Source organism: Xiphias gladius, chromosome 15 (assembly GCF_016859285.1).
Source record: "Xiphias gladius isolate SHS-SW01 ecotype Sanya breed wild chromosome 15, ASM1685928v1, whole genome shotgun sequence".
NCBI lineage: Eukaryota > Metazoa > Chordata > Actinopteri > Istiophoriformes > Xiphiidae > Xiphias > Xiphias gladius.
In genome coordinates, this window is record NC_053414.1 from 15,098,857 (window position 1) to 15,119,748 (window position 20,892).

The 20,892-nt window shown below is 37.9% G+C and overlaps 1 protein-coding gene across 2 annotated transcripts; it reads left to right on the forward strand.

Annotated features, from left to right (window-relative positions):
- The first annotated feature begins 10,696 nt into the window (after positions 1 to 10,696).
- On the forward strand, positions 10,697 to 20,872 carry bdh2 (3-hydroxybutyrate dehydrogenase, type 2). Of its 2 annotated transcripts, none has more exons than XM_040146203.1 (10): positions 10,697 to 10,806; positions 15,784 to 15,871; positions 16,947 to 17,025; positions 18,142 to 18,238; positions 18,729 to 18,837; positions 19,206 to 19,266; positions 19,442 to 19,555; positions 19,946 to 20,004; positions 20,165 to 20,257; positions 20,445 to 20,872. In XM_040146203.1, exons 1-10 carry the CDS (start codon positions 10,787 to 10,789, stop codon positions 20,496 to 20,498), a joined length of 774 nt encoding a protein of 257 aa, XP_040002137.1. In that variant the 5' UTR covers positions 10,697 to 10,786; the 3' UTR covers positions 20,499 to 20,872. The 2 variants fall into 2 exon arrangements, with proteins under 2 accessions (XP_040002137.1, XP_040002136.1); XM_040146202.1 differs by having other exon boundaries at positions 10,721 to 10,806; positions 15,781 to 15,871.
- Positions 20,873 to 20,892: the final 20 nt, after the last annotated feature.

Below are 20,892 nucleotides of genomic sequence, written 5' to 3' on the forward strand. Positions count from 1 at the left end.
GTGTATGCATTTTTCATGAATTTGGTGCTAGTTGTTTTCAATCAATCAATTCAAAGTAGTGTCAACTCCAGCATGCCGTTTTTTTCAGTTTATGTTTTCATAGAACTGAAAGGAATGGGAAGTATCTCAGCTCTGTATCACTATGCGCGAAGGTTTCCAAATATGGACTACTGTTCCTCGCTGGGTGCTGCCTTTTTAAAGTGTGATTTTCAAGTTCATTCATTAAGTAGACAAGATAATGCAGACTTCCCTATAGCGTTATTAATGCAAGTGTTGGCAGTAGAAGGAGGAGAGAAATTTGTTCTACTGAGGAGAAGCATGGCTGTAGATAGTGACTGTAATATTTAATAAAGAAAATGCAATTCTGTTATCACATTAGAGAAGGATATTCATCAGCAGTGCACTTTTCAGCAAAAACTCAATATAATACACACTGCTAAATGGGCTTTATGAATAGTGTTATTTACTGCGGGATGAGGTTTCATAATTGGAATGGTTTTGGAATTCAGAAGTGGCTTAAATGCAAAATGGGTGAAATTTTTGATGTTGAACTAAAAGACAGGTACAAATATTTGAAGGTTTATAGCCATACCTTGTATTTCTCTCACAGTCTCAAACATGAACACACACCACCCACAAAATGCAGGTGTAGATACGCCACTAATTCCTGTCACACTTCGTAAAGCTGTGTGATGTGAATTCAAAGCTGTTTAACATGCATTCAAGCTGCATTAGTGTTGCAAATAAATATCAGTACTCCAACATATAAACTTATCATTCAGTCATATATAGGTAGGTCTATGTGGGCCTAGAATCATGGCCCAATTCACTTTATCATGAAGCCAAGTCAAGTTTGAGTTTACAGACTTTTTAAACACAACACTGGTACATCTGGATAACTGGTGCAGTTGGTGTTAGATTTTAATGCTATGAAGCAATGTTAGGTGTTTGCCCTCAACTTAGAAGACAATTACTAATTCAGCCAAATGCTGGATTCTGCTTTGCTGCAGGTGTGCAGGATTTTCAGAGAGCTGCACAGCTTTGCACAGCTCTGTGCTGGTGAAAACTCTGCAAGATAAATTTGCCTAAGTTGAACTCATAGTTAACTGCTAACACATCTCAGTTTTTGGTATAGACGTCTGCTGTACATGACTGCATGGCTCCACTTCACAACCTTAACGTGTTAAGCTCCTATGAATGGAACATATAGTGCATGGATGTGAAATTGTGCTACATGCACCATAGTGCAGAATGGTAGCAACCACAACCATGTGTGTTTGGTTTTTTTATGAGGCTGCATTATTTACATGATCATCCTGGTTTAACTCGTAAAAGAAATCAACACGAAAATAAATTACACCATTACATGCTTATCTGATAACATATTCATATTCACTTACAGAGAATGTTAAGGATATTAGGCAGCCTGTCTTCTTCCATCAGACTTTGCTTACCCACTGAAGGATCAAAAAAACTTGGTTTTCATTCCGTCAGCCATTTGTCCCCGGCTTGAAAAAAAGAGATGACATGGCAAGTGAATTGAATGACAATAAGCAATACTGAACAAAAAACTCAAGGTACCTTGTCATTGACCCAAGGTCAAATGAAGACATGTTGTTTTTGAATATGAAAACCTGTGATCTGTGTTATAAATTATTTAGAACATCCCAAAAACCTCTAGTCATGGGCATGTGTTCTGTCAAAAAATCAACGTTTCTGGAAAAGTGTTAAAAAAACAAATAAATAACAGATAAATTATAATTATATACAGTGTCAAGACATTCAGCTGCTGTGTGGGAATTGGTAGAGGGTTAGACCAAAAAAATTAAGAATTAATTGTTTGGTGTATTGCAAAAACACTAATAAAACATTATTCATTACACATGACTTATTTTAAAAAGCTATCTTGTTACTTTTATAATATGTTTTATCTTATTTTTTGGAAAAATAATCCATTATGCTTTTGTTACGTGACTCTTATGTTACTGCCCCAGAATTGTTTACGGCATTCTCCGTTACTTTAAAGGTGTAGGATCAATTCTTTGCTTCCCCTGTGAATGATCAATGTAAGATATATTTAGAACATAATTCTTTACCATGGCCTCCTTCAAGTCATCCACGTTCAGACAGGTTTTATTTATATAGCCCCAGACCACCAGTTTACAAGAGTACATGCTTACAGCCCATATGTTGCAGCTTGGTTTCTTCCACATTCATGATATCTACCAATGCTCTCTCCTAATGTGATTTTAACAAATTTTTAGGTGTAATCTCTGTTGTGTGAGAATGTCTACATCATTCAGTCCTTTAACCTACACTGATCAAGGGCTTATGGGAAATGCTGTTTGTTAAAGGTTGGAAACAACAGAATTACTGGATGAACTACAGTAGTAGATTACTTTTTTTTTTTTTTTTTTTTAATTACCAGACAACCGGAATGAAACATAAGACATACTGTTGTACCTGTATCAAGGCTGGATGTTTAGTCTTTTGCATTATTACAAATGTGAGTGTGTTTCTGAATGAGCTTGTCTTAACTGTACTTCTGAAACAGCACCCAAAGGTTGTGTTTTCACTTTAGCTCTCTATATGACATCCTGTCCTGAGAATTTAGAGAAACCTTTGATCCTGATTGTCGGCAAAGTGTGCATTATCTCCAGATGAGTACACAGCTGTTTTGTAACAGCTACATCGCTTTTATCAAATAATTCATTAGCAGCTAAGTTTCTCATGGCATGAAGATACTGAGGTGTTTAAGCTCTTTGTGAACTCTTGAGTCTGGGTACAATAAGTCACCCTTCTGGTTTCTTCTGTTCTGCAAGCAAGAGGGTCAGTAGAACATACACAATGTGATTGCCAGAGTCTCAGAGCCTTCTACTGTACATAGGATTCAAATTTTCTGTTGGTTGCTCCTTACCCTGGCATCCATTTTAAAGAGCCTGAAATATATATACTCCAAGGGCAATGATCTTAATTTGGAATCCATCCACTGCATTCAAAGCTGCACGTTAGTTTTGAGTAATAAAGCTTTATCTATTCTCTCCCTTTCTAGAACATTAAAGTTTTTCTGTCTTGTGTTCTCATTTTTTGTGGCATATTACGAGTTGTTGTTATGGTGCCAGGGCTCATTGTTCTTGTGCCGTGGTAAAATCTGTTTGCCACAAATTTATGACAGAAAAATCTGATGCATATTCATTTGGATGTAACAGGAGGCTTAAATGTTTGGCAGTCTACCATTATAAAAATATGGCCCTTTATGCTTTCAGAAAGGCATAAACTTAAGATAAATTTAATTTCCAAATGAAAACAACTATCTAGATTTCTTTTCTATGAAAATACAAATACAATGCATGCGGTGTAGCTCAGGAGGGAGAGCAGTCATCTGCTAATGGCAATGTTCCAGGTTCGATCCCCAGCTCCTCCAGAGAGCGTGTTGAAGTGTCCTCTGAGCAAGACACTGAACCTCTAACTGCTACTGGTGCTGCACTATCAGTATGAAAACATGTGTGAATAGGTGAATGAGTCATACATTGTAAAGCGCTTTGAGTGGTCCATAGACTAGAAAAGTGCTATATAAGTGCAATAATTTTCGTTTCGCAACAAGGTTAAAGCGTCATGGTCTTTTTATTATTATTTTAGTTTGCCAGCTCTTTGGAAGATGAACTGAGGGGGGGGGGGAATCATCCCTGCTGTTTCCTAAGTTTTCCAATTCTTGTATTTTTGTGAGTTTGCACATTTCCTTCAAGAATGGTGCAACCGGCTTTTGGCTTTCATTTCAAATCGAATTTGTCAAGCTTGAGTGATTCAAACACAAATGTTATTGTTAAAGGACATGCAACTCAGCGAGTATCATAGCCTCTCCACTGCAGGTGCCTCAAATATTTAAGCTTTTTCCTCAAAGCCCTCTAAGGAATGTTATGGATAATGATCCAAAGAGACAAACAGCTCACAGAGCAAATTTAACTACAACTTAGAGCTGAGAAAGGACAATATACTGTGTTGTATATCAGTGCTGTTTTAAAAACTATCATGATTAGAGTATATTTTTCCAGTTAAATATGTAGTTCTTTGCACTGTTTATATATGTATATGTATGTATATATATTAACATATATGTTTGTATATATATATATATATATATATATATATATATATATATATATATGTATGTATATATATATGTATGTATATGTGTGTATGTATATGTATATGTATATGTGTATATATATATGTATATGTATGTATATGTGTATATATATATGTATATGTATGTATATGTGTATATATATATGTATATGTATGTATATGTGTATATATATATATGTATATGTATGTATATGTGTATATATATATATGTATATGTATGTATATGTATATATGTATGTATATATATATATATATGTATATATGTATGTATATATATATATATGTATGTATATGTATGTATATATGTATATATATATGTATGTATGTATGTATATATATGTATGTATATATGTATGTATATATATGTATGTATATATATGTATGTATATGTATATATATATATATATATATATATGTATGTATGTATATATATATGTATGTATATATATATGTATGTATGTATATATATGTATGTATATATGTATGTATATATATATATGTATATATATATATATGTATATGTATACATACATACATACATAGCAGCTCAGTGGTTAACCCTGCTGACTTTGGCACAGAAGGTCAGGGGTTCAGGTCAGGGCAACACGTATCCAGTGTGGACCATTAGGCAGCATGAGTATGAATGAAACCGCAAATTTGAGAGCCACAGTGGCTCGGACGTCGCCCGGGTCAACAAGGTCCGCGTCAGGTGTTGGGGAACGAGGATCTCCTGATGAGAAATGGGCTACTGGAACAATATATAGATGGAGCAGGGCAGAGAATAGGGATCTGTTGGAATGCTACCCCGATTGGAAGGGTTACATGCAGATGTTGTGGGATATATGAATGCTTCTACTGAAATTCCCACTGAGGCACTCAGTGAAATACTGATATTCCCACTCAGGGTAAATCAAAACTACACTTATCCACTTATGCACAAAACTTAACTGAATAACTGATGGAAATTCAACTACAAAAGCCCCAGTGACCTTTCCATTCCTTTTCTTTCATTTTTTTAACGTCTCATATCAGAGCAAAGAGGCAATGCATCAGGGATTCATAATAATTCTACATTTTTGTTTAAAGTCAATCCAGATGCAGGAAGTTTAACCACACCATAAAAATGGTTTTAAATTAGATTTGTTGCATGCCATATTGCCAAAAGACTAATTGCACTTGACTATAGACCGAAGTTGGCCTCAGTATAATCATTTTGTCTATTCCAATTATAATTGTAATTGCATGATTATTATTATTGTCTGTTGTTATAAAAACTCTGGACTGTGCTGGAAGCTATTTATGTACTTCGAGTAGCAGTAATAGCCTCCTTATATGCAATTAAATGTTAATGTTTTTCGATTCTAAAGGGGCCTGACCTGAGCAGTAAAACTGTTGCAACACCCATCAGAGGTCAAAATATGAACCAAGCCAACAACTAAAACAAGATTAAATGTAGCGTAATGCAGTGTTGTTCATACAGTACCTGACCATAAATCTATAGCATAATTGTTCTTCCTTTTATTATTCTCCAGGATAAATCGATTTTAACAGCCTCCTTACAGGCAGAAATCACAGAAACTTCGTCTTTCCTGATTTGTCTGATTATCAGGCAGGTATGCAGCCAAAGACAATTATTAATTCATTCACTTTCCATCCCCATTTATTCATATAAAAGACCAAACGGGCTGTATCAGAGTTGATGAGTGGTATCTTCTTTTTTATCTTTAGAACACTTTTTTCTTTAAGCAATTTCAGACCTTATAGAAAGACAATGAGGGCCGTCAGTCATGTGACTTGATGGGATCGAGATGTATTAACAGGCTCTTAGAGAAAAATTAATTACAAGAACAATTCACAGCATGAGAAAGAGGCAGGGGGACATTTGGGTTTCTGTGCAGTGTATTTTGCAACAAAAAAGACGGAAATATTACTCTCTTTCCATATTTCATATAACAATTTAGGAATCAGGTGCGGGTCACTTACGCAATCAGTTTCATCCCAGTTTATGTATTTGGATTTAATTTACTTGCAGACAATATGTCTCAAATATTGATAGACATTCTATAATGTGTAATTTCTATGCGAAGGCAACTGGACTTGCTTGAAGTTCTTTGAGACGTTTCGCCTCTCGTCCGAAAGGCTTCTTCAGTTCTACCTAACTAGTGGAGAGTTCCAGCTATTTAACTTCTGTTGAGATCTGCAACACTTCTGAGGTCAAACGAGTCGTTGGCCCTCCCAGTCATCACGTCAGTCGTTAGGATCACATGGGTCAAGGTCTGGATGGGTGCTAACACCTTGAGGGTTGTTCTGGCCAAAATGCGTACATCACCGTCCTGAAAAGAGTTTCCTTTGTCCCTAAGATGCCGGTGGACTGCTGAGTCCCGACCTGAGGAACTGGCTCTCCTGTGTTGTGCCATGTGCTTATGTAGCCGTTGTTTAGTTTCCCCAATCTACAGGTCTGTGCATTCCTCGCTGCATTGGACTTTGTAAACTACAGTGTTCTGCTTGTGCCTGGGCAGAACAATGTAGTTTACACAGTCCAATGAAGAATACCATGACCTGGATGACTGAGAATCTTCGCAGACAGATTCTATAATGCTTTTATACACAATTATAAACAATTTAAACATTAATTGCCCCCCATGCTGCTACAGAAAACTGGGTAGTATCCTCTACATTAGTATATACACACTGTACAGTATATTCACAGCCTTGTGTGTCTGCACCTTTCAGACAAAGTTTATGTCAGTTTATATTTGGCAGAGGCCAGTCTGGACTCTTTCCCATTCTGTAAACTGTCACTATGACATGGGGGACTGGCCATTTTGAATGGTTTGATACTAGCTCCAACCGGGCACAGTAATTGCGTATTCTTCCAAAACCAAACCCATTTCCAACAGCACCACAGCTGTGTCTTTGCTGCCGAACCCTTTTTTTTTCAAAATTAGATGATTGTGATTAAAGTTCTAAATGTTTATACATTTACATTCAAGGGCGACTTCTGAGGTCTTTCCCTTTTCACAATAGAGTCCTAGGTCCTTTAATTCTTATTTTCTTGACCAACAACTCAAAGGGACGTTAATTTAGGATATACTGTGTATCATATCCCTTTATCCACTGCTCTTTATTCATAAATGCAAATATACAACTGTATTGGTTTGTATTCTACATATACGGCATTTTACTGCACGATATCCAGATGCAAAGGATCTCATGAAATTGTTTATATTCCCCACAAGGGGGAACTGTTTGGTCAGACTTATTCTACTCATGACAGCCTGCGCCACCTATAGGAAAGGAAAGTAACAGCAGGAAGTCAAACTTTCAGATGTAAACACTTCAAGTGGCCTTTCACAGCCAAAGAGGTCATGGCTGGTAGCTGAAATTATAACCCGTAAAACCACCCGCAGGCAATAATTTTTATACCTCTCTGTTGTGTGTAATACAGATACATTATTAACTCATACAGTTCAGGTATTTATAATGCTTCAAGTATGCAAAAGACTCAAACATACTTATATATCCTATCTATGTATATGTGTCCTATGTCTGAACAGACCCTCTTCCTCATGTTTTACTCTCAGGAACAAACGGTTCCGGGATTCAGCAAATTACCTTTGATCCATTGTTTGGATGTATAAACTGAAAAGCTCTCTTAAGACAAACACTGTAGTTTAAACACTGTTTATGTACTGTAATGGTTCTATAATGTAAATCTTGCACAAGGTCTTGACAGACTGTCTTGAATTAAATGGATATATGGCCTTAAGGAGGAAAGTGCTTTAATTTTCTCCTCCATTCTCAATCAATAAGTCATTAAAGGTTTGCTACCAGTCGCTTATAACGCAGGTTCTGTGCTAATGCATAGATTCTTAAAGGGGCATCCTAGTAATTTTGTTTTGCACCTCCATAAGAGACACAAAGAATAGGCCGAGATATTCTGATTTTTTAATCCCTAGCATGGGTCCACTCCTAGCCTGCGTTTCCTGTAATCTAACCATGGCACGAGCGTGAAAGTTTATTCTAGGAAACTGGTCTGCCAAAAAAAAAAAAAAAAAAAAGTTAACTGAAGGTTTACAGGCTAGCTTTTCCCAGTCAACTGTCAACTGCATCTCATGGTATTTGTCTCAAGCTTTGGGTTGAGATTTTTGTCAAACAACCAGTAGCATCTTTCTGTTGGACCATCCTGGTAAATGCCAATGTATTTCAAACTCCATACCAGTCCCTTATAACGAAGCTTCCTGTTATCTGTAACGTTGCCAGGCTCAAATCGCCTTGATGACATCACACCTCTGAGTGCAAAGATGTGATTGTCCAGAGGTGTGCATCGTTATTCCCATTCGTATGATTCCTCGTATCTCTGCTTACCTTGCCTCTGATTGTGGCCGTTCGGAACAGGTATGAACCTGTTTGCCTTTTAGATGTGGTATAGACACAACCAACATTCCATCTATGCATGTTATCGTCAACTGATTGAAGTGTGTCCCTCATCTGTGTACCGGCCTGGCTCTCAGTCCACGTACCGTGTCTGTGGAGAGGACAATACGGGAGACCTCACTCTCACTTGGCCTCATTCGAGGGCAGCTCCTGGGCTGGTCAAGCCTGTGGCAAATGTAAAATTGTTCATGCATATTTTATCATTCAACAGTCACATGCAGTCTTTCAACAGGTCATATATTTGACTCACGATTCAGTGAGTGTTTACCATTAGTGTTTACTACAGAAACTGACATGTCACCAATTAGCCACATCCACAAGCTTTTACTTATCTCTGGTCATTCTGGCCTTGGTCTGGTGTGAGTAGCTCCGTGCACCCGTAATGTTAAGTAGCTTTTAATTAAATAAAAAAAGATTATTCCTAATCTTATTATTGAAAATTGCACTTTATATAGAAAATGCAATGGAAGTCAATGGAAGTCAATAAACATAAAAAATAAAAATATTCCTATGCAGGGTGAAAATAACAATTAAAAAGGGTACTCTAATTTCATGTCATATTAAATATTTGCATCTCTCCTGATAGAAACTAATTAACACTCAGTAGTCATTTTATTAGGTACACCTAGCTAAAACTAAGGCAGTCTAATACATCAGTCCTACAATAAATCGTACCTTCATGAAGGTTATAATGTTCGGGGCTTTTAAATTGTTTCAGAGGTGTCGATAGAACTTTATTTTAATGTTGGAGGTTGCATTTATTGACCTTAACCTCACTGATGTAGAAGGGGACAAAATAATAGAAACACCTGTCCGTACTGTCCCACAGTACAAGTCAACAGCACCACAAACCGCAGCCTCCAAAATGACCATGAAGCTGAATCAACGCGTCTCTAAAACAGTCGCAACACAAACTGAACATTTTAATTGTGAAGGCAGGATTTATTGCAGGATTGTATAATAAACCTTAACCAGCAAAATGCAAATGAAGGACAGCAGTGGAAAAATAATTGGTACGGAGACTTTAAAAATGCAGAGGATACGCTGAATCACCACAAGCAATGACATTTTGATTTAGATTCATAATGTGGCTCACTTGTGTTTAGAATGGAAACTAGAGAAAGAGTTTGTAAGTTAATTCTTGACCTTGGAAACAGCAGAGGAAAAAAGTCTCATCTCAACGTCCATTTAGTAGCTGTTCTGGAACTTTTGATTATGTCACCCGATCTTCATCAACAGATTTTTTTTTGTGTTTGTTGTGTTTTGCATATTCATTATTTTGGAGCTGGTTTAGCTCTCAGGTGTATTATCGGCCTCAGTTATTATGTTTTCAGTATGTGTACCTAAATATATGCTCTGCATGTTGTGTGTGTAAATGTACTGTTAATTTTTTTTCTTCGTTATTTTTCTTCATTTTGTATAACAAAAAGACCAAAATAATTAAATGAAATTTTGAAAATCAAATCTCAGATCACCTCAGAAGTTTTTTTTCTTTTATTGTACAACTTATTAATGATTGTCAGACTTGTATCAAAAAGACTGCATTTTCCAATCACAAATGCTGGATAATTTGCAGTTTACAGCCAATTATTAAGCTCCATTTTAATATTCTTTTCACAAACAGTTAACTCTTAGTTATAGTTATAAAATTGAGCCCTTGGAGAACTTTGTGCAGATCTCAGAGGTCAACTTCCAAAGATGGTGGATTTCATTATCATTATCAAGAAAGTTCACACACCAAAGGAGTGAAAAGACCAAAATCACTTGATGCTTGTTTTTAAGTGGTTTTAAGCAGCTGCCGTTGCTAAAAGAAAAGACAAGAAAACAACACAGACAATGCATACAGCATGGCTATTGTAATTTATAGTTCAATGCAATAGTATCAAGCAGGAGTATCTAAAACTGAATTTAAGAGATTTGAAACGGCAGCTTAAACACTTAATACAACGCTAAAAAGGGATATACCTTCTTGCAGAAAAATACATTTATTTGACAGAACATGATTCAGCGTCTCAACTAAAAAAAGTTAGCGTCTTCCCAGCAAACAACAAAGTGGGGAGCGCAATCTTCCACCGCACTGTCTTGCTCTCTCTTTCATCTTCTCAATTTACAGTCTGCTGTCATGCACACTTCCTGATCGGGAGCCAATAGCAGTGTAGGCAGAGGGTCACATGTTGGACTCCTCTGCTCTTTGACGTTCACCATGTCGGACCTGAACAGAGGGTGAGTTTCCAAAAGGAGTTTTTCTAAGTTGGTACTTGACTCTAGAGCCTATGAACAGTATATGTACAAGTTGCACAGTAGTCGTGAGGCCTTTTACCCGTGATAATGACAATCTGCAACCTGCCTGTTCACCCGTGTCGTAGTAACCACGTTGAATGCCTATTGTTGTTGTTTTCCCACACTCGGGGTACTTGACTTGACATTGAGGGGCTAACCCCACATATTCCCCACGATTTAAACCCACTTTTAAAACTATTTTATCCGGCCGCTTTCCGTAATTCGTAGAACAATGATCATCTAATTCTGGATTAATGCGTGACATTAAAAACAGGGTCTCTATCAGCGGTGTTTCAGCATTAATCCTCCACACTCTCAGTTGCTAGTCTGTTTATGGTTTGAATGTCTTGATCCAGTCCCTTTCCAGTAATGCCGGACCATTACCTTTGACCACAAGCAAGTTAAGTGCGCGTCTGTAGCCATTGCACTTCACTTTTACATATTGCACCCCCCCCCGCAGACACCTTAGCGCCCCCTTGAGGTGGTAAAAGATAACAAATGTTGAGTCCATCCTTCAAAACATCAGGACTCGCGCAGTCGTTTAGTGACGTGTGCAGGACGCAAAAGGTTAAATTCACATCTATTTATTAAAATACAGCAGTGTCTTAAAGATTGAGGTTGCTTCCAGAGCTCTGGACCAGACTATGCATCCCTGACGAGCACACAGCATTCACATCAGTTCGCAAAGTCTGAGGGACTATTCTCTCCCTGGTCCAGCAGATATTAAGTTTAAACATTGTAAATAACATTGTCGGCACGGTCATCTTCTTATTGGCGGAGACCTCCGTCACTCCTCAGGTATGTGCCTCCCTCGTACGGACATTTCACTCTGGACGTGATTGACTCTCCCCATTTAACGGCTTGTCTGTAGAAAAAGACAAGACACTCCACAGCACCCAAGGACAGTTTTTCAAATTGTCATGCCGTTTCCATATAAGGGGTCGTTTTTCAAATATAGACAACCATATATCTTTGGGTGCATCCTTTTCAGAATAACACCTCTGTTTAGTACCAGCACCTGAGTTTAATAAGCACCATAAGCTGCTTTCTTTTAGTCTCATAATAAGAACACATATAAAAACACATAAAAATAATAAATAACCCTTCACCCCAAAACAGTTCTGGTATTATAACAGTACATTCTTCTCAAGCGTTGACATAATTTTTTTTCTAACAAGACATCCTCGTTTTTGTTTTATCGTTTAACATCACACATTCTGTGATTTTGTTAAAGTCAGCGTGAGGAAAACAAAGGTGCACGTGCTTGATCTAAAATGCTTGACAAAGTGGAAAGACAGAACTCTTACATTTTGTCCTGTTGCATATGCACTTCCTGCCAGGACGATCGTGAGCCTGCACCAATGCAGGATTTCACAGTCCACTTACACTCGATAACTTGTTTGGGACGGCCCTTAATATGGCGAACTTCCACGTGAATGGGCAAACAGAGGTGGAGGGGATAGGGGCTGGTTTGGGATTCTGCCTACTACCAGCTACAAGAGCTACGAAGGTCATCATTTCAAAATGGACAAATGTCGATTTTAGCAAAGGGAACATAAGTTAATAAATGATAACATGAGCATTATAATCTTGATGCAGGACTGTTGTATTAGACCGCATTCGTTTTACCTGCACATACCTAATAAAACAGATATAAATAAAAAGCTCCACACTGAAACATAATGTGGGGAAACGCAAAAGGGGAATTCTGTGCTAAAATGACCGTAACTTTGGAAGATATCCACTTGATTTGTGTAACTCGGACTGCTGAAGCCTCGTATTTACTTCAGATATTCACATCACTTTGATTGGAAGAATGTTAATCTGTTTGATCGACAGGGAAATCAGTGGTTAGGAATATTCCCAGCAGAGGCACGTCCTACATCTGTCCTACATAAGTGCATTCGGGTGTGATGCCTTCACAATCATTACTGGGACGGGTTGCCATTATAAAGGTTAATGTTTTACTGAGGCTGTTATATCCGGTGCAGATGTAGCTTATATATGTCCCACTGAAGTTTTTTAAATCACTACATCGTATGATTTGTAAATTTGTATGGACGTGTAAGCGCCCCAGACTTAATTCGGAGAAATTGCAGTTACGTGTGGACAAAGGGGGATTAGCACTTCCCAATATAATGAACTTTCACTGGGCTTCACACAGTAGATACTGGATATGAGCCTGTTCTCTTGGACTCGCCATTTATAAATAATGCATTTTCACCACAGGAGATACAGTATAACAGAATAAAGTACATACAATCCACATGTTGTAAACTCACCTGGTTGTGACCATTGCTATTGCTTACTTTCCCTTTTTTTATTTTGTTGTTGTTTGTGTTTTTGTTTGTTCTTGTTTTGCGGTTTTCATTATAATTTGTCTTAACTGTAGGTCTTTGTATTGTGTCACTTTACTAATGTTGAAAAAATAAAAATACTGAGAAGATAATAGAGAACCAAACTCCACGTGGAAAAAAGTGTCCCGAGTAAATTAAAGAAAAAACACAACACCTTTTCACACAATGTTTCAGATGTTATTTTTGATTTAAGCAGTGGACAAGTCTTACTCTTACTGTCATTTTGGGCTGAAGGATTTGAGGAAAATATTTGAAATTATAATGTTGCAATTCATGTTCTGCATGCATTAATACATCCATATCAAATAATGCAACTATTGAGTTTTTGTTAAGATAAACCAGTCAGTCTGGGAAAATTCAATTTCAAATGGAACTTTCCTCGTTTTCTTTAGAGAAACTGAAGCTATAGCATAACCTTATTAGAATTTAAAAATATTAGCAGCATAATTAATATTACTCAGTAATGTTCACATTTAACCATGCCATCCAAAGGTAGAGTTATATTATGAGGCTTCTTTTTTATTGTTTCACCAACTCACAGAATTAATGTTTATACATTTGTCAGCAACACTTGTCATTATAGCCGTTGAGGTCAACAGTCACCAACTTAAACTCTCACTTGTAACAGCTTCTTAAGATGACGTTAATTATTTAAGTTATAGTTAAAATTATGGTTTTTGCAGTTTGAAGAAACTCCAAGCAAGCATTTTATTTTTTTTTTAACCCTTGGAAGAGCAGCGTGGAACACAGTACAATAGCACAAAGTCTTTCATTTGGTTGTAATAAAAACATTTATTACAAAGCTTCTTTGAAGTAGTAGTTAAAAAAGTTTAAATATAATTTAAATCATTGGGCATGGATCCTGTGCAGTCTGACTGGCTCACAAACAACAGTCTACTAACAGCCTCTAAATCAAATCATGTCAGTTTTATTTATTTAGCACCAAATTGTAACAGAAATTATCTCAGGGCACTTTTTACATAGAGCAGGTGTAGACCGTACTCTTTACAATATTTTATACAGAGACCCAACATTCCCCCACGAGCAACCACTTGGTGATAGTGGCAAGAAAAACTCCCTTTTAACAGGTAGAAACCTTGAACAGAACCTGGCTCATTGTGGGCGGCCATCTGCCTCGATCGGCTAGGTTTAGAGAGAGAGAGAGGAAGAGGGGGAGAGAGTGGACGGAGGAGGGGGAAAGGGGGGACGGGAAGGAAAGGGGAGGGAGGGAGGGGAGGGAGCAGAAGGGGCAGAAGGGAAGGGAGGAGGAGACAGGAGGGGAGGTAAGGGGCAGAGAGAAAGGGGGGAGGGAAGGGGACCGAAAGAGAGAGAGACCAGGGGGAATGAGAACAGAGCACCGCCATAGCACCACCACGCTTCACCGTTAGAATGGTATTAGCCAGGTGATGAGCGGTGCCTGGTGTTTACTGTACATAGTGTTTGGAGTTCGGATCAAAGAGTTCAACTTTTGTCTCATCAGACATGAGAATCTTTTTCCCTCATGTTCTCAGAGTCCTTAAAATCTCCTTTTGAAAACTTCAAGCAGGCTATAACTTTTACTCAAAGTGGATCGTGACTAGCCACTCTACTGTAAAGTCCTGATTGATGGAGTGCTGCTGACATGGTCGTCCTTCCGACGGGTTCTCCCATCTCTGCAGAGGACCGCCGAGGCTCTGTTAGAGTGACCCTTCGGTTCTTGGTCACTTCCCCGACCAAGGCCCTTCTTGCCCCGGTTACTTAATTTGGCCGGACGGCCAACTCTAGGAAGAGGGTGCTACAAAACTTCTTCCTTTTCACATATACTGAGGCTGCTGACTCCTGGGAACACTCGGTTTTATACCCTGATCTGTGTCTCTCCAACAAAATTTATCTCAGAGGTCTACAGGGAGTTCCTTGGACCCCAGGGCTTGTTTTTTTTTTTCCCGACGAGGCGTGAATTGTGGGACCTTAAATACATGCGCTGTTCCAAACTACAGTGTGTAGTCAGTTCAGCTTGGGGTTGGCTGGTTGCAAGGAGTTTTGTTCTGTTTAAGGTTTATTATTGCAAAATAAGACTTTGCAGCTGTCAGTTGTTCTATGAAATACAGAGTCATTATGGACAGCTGCCTTATGAATTCAGATTCATAAGATCTGGTAATATGTAATCTGCATTAGAGGTTTCATATTGCATGATGATGTATGGGTGGTCACTTATGATTTCTCTCTGAAGCTATAAGGCGTCGAATCTAGCAGCCTACTGTCAAACCATTTTCAAACCATATAAAGTTTGACTTTTCTGAAGGTGGTAGTGGCTTTGGTTGTTCATTCACATACATTATGTAACTGTCCTTGTATGTAAACCCTGATATCTTATTTAATTTTTTTTACATATAACTTCCTGTGTTTGAATCAATGAATTGTTTGTGAACATTTCTCACTTCATTCAGCTGAAATAAACCTTCATAATCACATTTGTAAGCATCTATTGAATTCTAAGAAGGACTTTGTCATTTTTAGAAAAGAGCTTTTATCATCAAAATGAACCTGTTGTTATTGTTCATGTTCATGTTTTTGATCAAAGCAGCATTGAAAGGAGCACTATGGGCCGCCTGGAGGGGAAAGTGATTGTGTTGTCAGCTGCCGCACAGGGGATTGGACGGGCTGCAGCAATAGTAATGAGCTTTAATAAGTACTTCTCTCTGATATATTTCATACCAAATCACAAAGGAAAATTGTGTATTTAATAGCTTGTTGTGTACAAACTCAAAGCAGTATATATTTCTACTTCATTACATAGTTCAATCTTTTTTTTGTGCATGCAAAGGGAAGGTTTTAATGTTGCTGACATTTCATGATACGTTATATCTTCTGTACCAGCCATGCTGCAACAAGCCTTTTTTCTTCCAAATGACTGTGCCAAAAAAACCTTGCATGAAGACTGGAGATTTTTTGTCAATTATTTTTACAATATGCAACCACTCCACATGCATGTGCTGTAACAGTGATTCTTGAGATGATGCAAACACCGGTTCAAGGCTATCCTCTTGCACAAACCTCTGATGATTATTCTCGCCAAAGAGATAGCAAACAAAACACTTGAAAATCTCATACACATACTTGTCAAGATTGGGTCATCATCAATCACTTCAATTGTCTTCTAGTAATGTCTTTAAGTGTGCTAAACTTTGCCTTATGTTACAGGGACTGGAGTTATGTGTGGTGTGGAGGAATCCAGATATAGAGAGGCCTATTTACACTGTCCCAGATCATTAGGTTCAAATCACATAGTATTAAAGGTTGCATATGGTGTAAAGTGTATATTAAGGATTTTCCATTTAGACTTTTAAGGTGCCCTTTGTTGCTGTGGTCTGCTCTGTGGTTAATGATGCAGTCACTCCATCAGCTATTACCTGACTGGAGGTTGAATGGATAGAGATCAGAAGGATCAGGGTTAGAAATTGACATTCTGTGTCTATAAATACTTGGTAACAAGATCTTGGTGTCAGCACCGTGACTTCAATTATTGCCTCAAGTCAGGAGTCAGAGGGGTGACCATGTCCCTTCAGGCAGCAAGGCAAATTTGATAGGTAGAAAAAATTACCTGTCCCTCATTTTTCATAATCAAAATTAATAATCACATGTGCTTTTTTTTTCCTCAACAAGGGAACACTCATCTGCAAATTTCTTAAAAATTATGAACAGACATTGTGGAACCACCTGTAACTGACTGAAGTTTTTCAACTGTAGGCATTCGCTAAGGAGGGAGCACAGGTCATGGCCACAGACATCAATGGAGAAAAGCTGAGGGAACTGGACAGTATTCCTGGTAAGATTCATTTCTGCAGCTGCCATCTGCTGGGTAACCAGTGTGATGCAGCTAAGACGGCTGAGCCAAAAATGGTTTTCCCCTTTTCTCAAGTTCTTTCAAAACTCCATCACGATCATGTACTGACCTGTGTAATTTGGTAGCTTTTAACAAGATACATTTGATACAGTTCATTTGGACAATGCACTTTCTTGGTTAATGGTTTGGTCTATAAAATGGTACAAACACCAGCGATATACAGTTTACTATTATAGAAAACTAAGAAAGTCAGTAAATATTTTATATTTTACTTTTTTTGATTTTTGCTTTAAAATGCACTTGATTGATTAGTAAACTATTTTGATAATCTACTTAATTTTCTGTCGATCAATTAATCTAATTGACTAATAACTTTAGTTCTAAAATTTTATGAGTAAAGTTTCCGTTTAGCAGGATTTGCCTACAAATATGACAATATTTACTAAAGATGATGCATGACATATTTTAAATGCAATGGCTATAAAGTGTTTTTGGCTTGCAGTTTGGTTATTCAAATGAATTACTGCTCACTGATCCCAAAAATACACTGATGCTACCCTATTTATCTATATTTAGTCGGCAAACAGTAAACTGATAACTATTTAACCATTAAATCAAATGTCGACGTGACAACTTATTTAGCAGAAAAAACATACTCATAGTATTTGATTTTTTTGTAGGCCATTAATTGGAGGATCAGGTTTATTTCAGAAAATTGTCTCTTCTAATCCCTGCTGGGACCAGGCTTGAAGAAACAACACCTCCTTTCAGGTAGCTCACAACCAAAGCACTTCACCTCCAGCTGCTCTCTGTGGAGCTGTTGAGTGGTCAGCAGGAAAAGCCAGAGGCTGAAAGGTAGCAGCCAGGTGTGAATGTGTGTAATTGTGTGAATGTCTATAGCAGATCCTCTGGTTTGTCAATTTTGGTTCAACAGACCATTTACTCAAGTCACTCAGTATAAGAAAGTGGGGGAACATAACAGAAATGTTAGGGTTTGGGCTAGGTTAGGGTGCTACAAGAAAAATCTGCTTTTATTATTATGAAAGCACAGCAGATGTTCTCATAACTGATTGGGACCTTTTTCCTCACCATCAACAGGGATCAAGACCAAGGTGGTGGATGTGACTAAGAAGGACCAAGTGGAAGCACTGGCCAAGCAGCATGACCATGTAGATGTGCTGTTCAACGTTGCTGGGTGCCTTTTCATTCCTTTTAATACTTAATGTTGACCTAAATTACTGAAGAAGTAATACATATTAACTCTACTTAGCATACAGTTAATTCATAGCAAAAAATGTAATTACAAAATCAGTTCTACTTGTACCGCCTACATGCTGTCTCCACATTTAGCACATTTATCCATCTGCTGTTTAACTACATTTCCAAAGTCCCTGTAACATAAGGTTTAACCTCCACTTGACCTTTTGTCAATCTCCTTAGCAAAGTTCTGTAAATTGCCCCCTTCAAGGCTCAGTAAAATGAGAGGGCTAATGCAGCATTTCAACCAGCATTTATTGGAATGGTTCAATAATTTACGTATATGTTTTGATTCTGATTGACAGATTAGGTAGTTTACATTTTTATCTTAAGACATATGTATAGATGATGTATGTAACACTGTCCTATATAATAGTGTGAGACCATTTTAGCTATTTTTGGGTTTATTTGTTATCTACGGTATACAGGTTTGTGCACCACGGCTCCATCTTGGACTGTGAGGAGGCTGACTGGGACTTCACAATGAACGTGAACGTCCGGAGCATGTATCTCATGTGCAAGGCTTTCCTGCCTAAGGTGACCTTTGCCCAGTTTACCAAACGCTTACAACAGTTTATCCCGTTGTTGAGAGAATGAATTAGGTGACGTTGTAGATTGAGTGACATATGCTTTTATTTTGTTCTCATCCTTTTTTTGCTGGGATTAGCTGTATTACTCTGAGCCTGTGCCACGATGGGCGGCGACTGCCCGATCACTAATCCAGCTTTAGCTGCAAACTAACCAAACTGTCTCTACGGGGAATTTTAGCTTGGATCATAGCACATTTGTCAAGTCTCTGTTACATAAAAAAAATGAAATCCTAAAATTGTTACATAATTTTAATCTTAATTTTGCCTTTACAACCTGTTTGTATGCCAACTATCTGATTTATTTTGTTGTTCTAGATGTTGGCAAAGAAGTCAGGAAACATTATTAACATGGCTTCTGTTGCATCAAGCATAAAAGGTATAGGATATTCCACAGATCTTGTCACTATAGATGTTTGTAGAACAAATGTTATGCCCAATTAAAGGGGCATTAACTCATTGAAGTATGACCATGTTCATTGTAATCCTCTTATCTTAGATAATTGCTTTGCATGTGTGTCTATGTGTGAGTGACATGTGTTTCCTTGACACAGGTGTTGTGAACCGGTGTGTCTATAGTACCTCCAAGGCTGCAGTAATTGGGCTCACCAAATCTATAGCGGCTGATTTCATTGAACAAGGCATTCGCTGTAATTGTGTTTGTCCTGGTAGGTTTAAAAACACAATGTTAAAAAAAAAAAAAAAAAAGCTGCCCTTTTAATCTTCCTCAGGTATTACTCAAGGTTACTCGTATGTAGACATCCTTGAGAGCAAATTGAATTGATGTTTTTAGAAAACCTGAAGGGCTTGTCATGTTTGAGGACACTGTGTATTTCAAAGATATATAAGCTATGAGTTTTTTTTTTTTTTTTTCAAACATAAAGGTCTTTTTTATAAATATTATTTCTAATGACACCTGAATTAAATCCTATCTCTATACTTATGTAGTTATCATAATCCCCCAATTAGTAAAAACCTATCGATATATCTGTATTCAGTATTGTGTTATACTGAGGGTATCAGAGGAAAGTCAGGGCCGCTCTTTTACATTTCCCCAGGGACTGTGGATACTCCATCACTGAGGGGTAGGATCCAGGCCCAACCTGACCCAGAACAGGTACCGTTGGCTCTGACGTCATTTTCTCCATTCTTAATCTGACAGTAATGCTTGCATGAGTCATATAACACGCACATCTTATCTTGCTTTCTACTAGAAGAAATCTTGATGGCTGGCTATTGAAGATAATGAATGCTACAACTGTAACCCCTCTCCACAGGCCTATAAGGATTTCATGGCAAGACAGAAAACTGGCAGAATGTGTACAGCTGAAGAGGTGGCGCACCTGTGTGTGTACCTGGCCTCGGATGAGGTGAGTGCTGGCAGAGTTGGAGCAAGAATGTCATGCATGTATGTGGCAATGTTGACAGTCGAGGAGGGTATGAACAGTATGTAAGCTTAAACTTTTAATATAGCAAAGATATCAGTTCAGTCAAAGCTGCAGCTAATTTGTCAGTAGTGAAATAATTCACCTGATACGCACCTTGGGTCCCCCACAGTCAGCCTATGTGACAGGGACTGAGCAAATCATCGATGGAGGGTGGAGACTCTGAGAAGCTCATCGTGGCCGTAGTGGAGACAGTTGCGTGTTTTCTGAAACAGACCCCTACACCCAAGTAAAGCGTGCACAACACGATGACCATATTTTGATGTTGCATGTAATGCTTGCGGATTCGGTGAGAGAATTGTCCCAGTGTCCAACTTCAGTCTACGCTGCAAATGTGTCCACGTAGTGCCAAAATATTGACATATTGGCAGATGTTGATAAGGCCTTGTCATAAACTGGCTATCTCACAGGTACAGCATGTCGATGTAAACACCTTTTTAAATAAACTTGTCGATGTTTTAATACTTTACAAAGCGATCTGAGTGAATCTCGATGCGATTAACAACTAAATGTGTCTAAACATCTATTAAAGTTTCTCCAGCAATGCACTTGTGTGACTC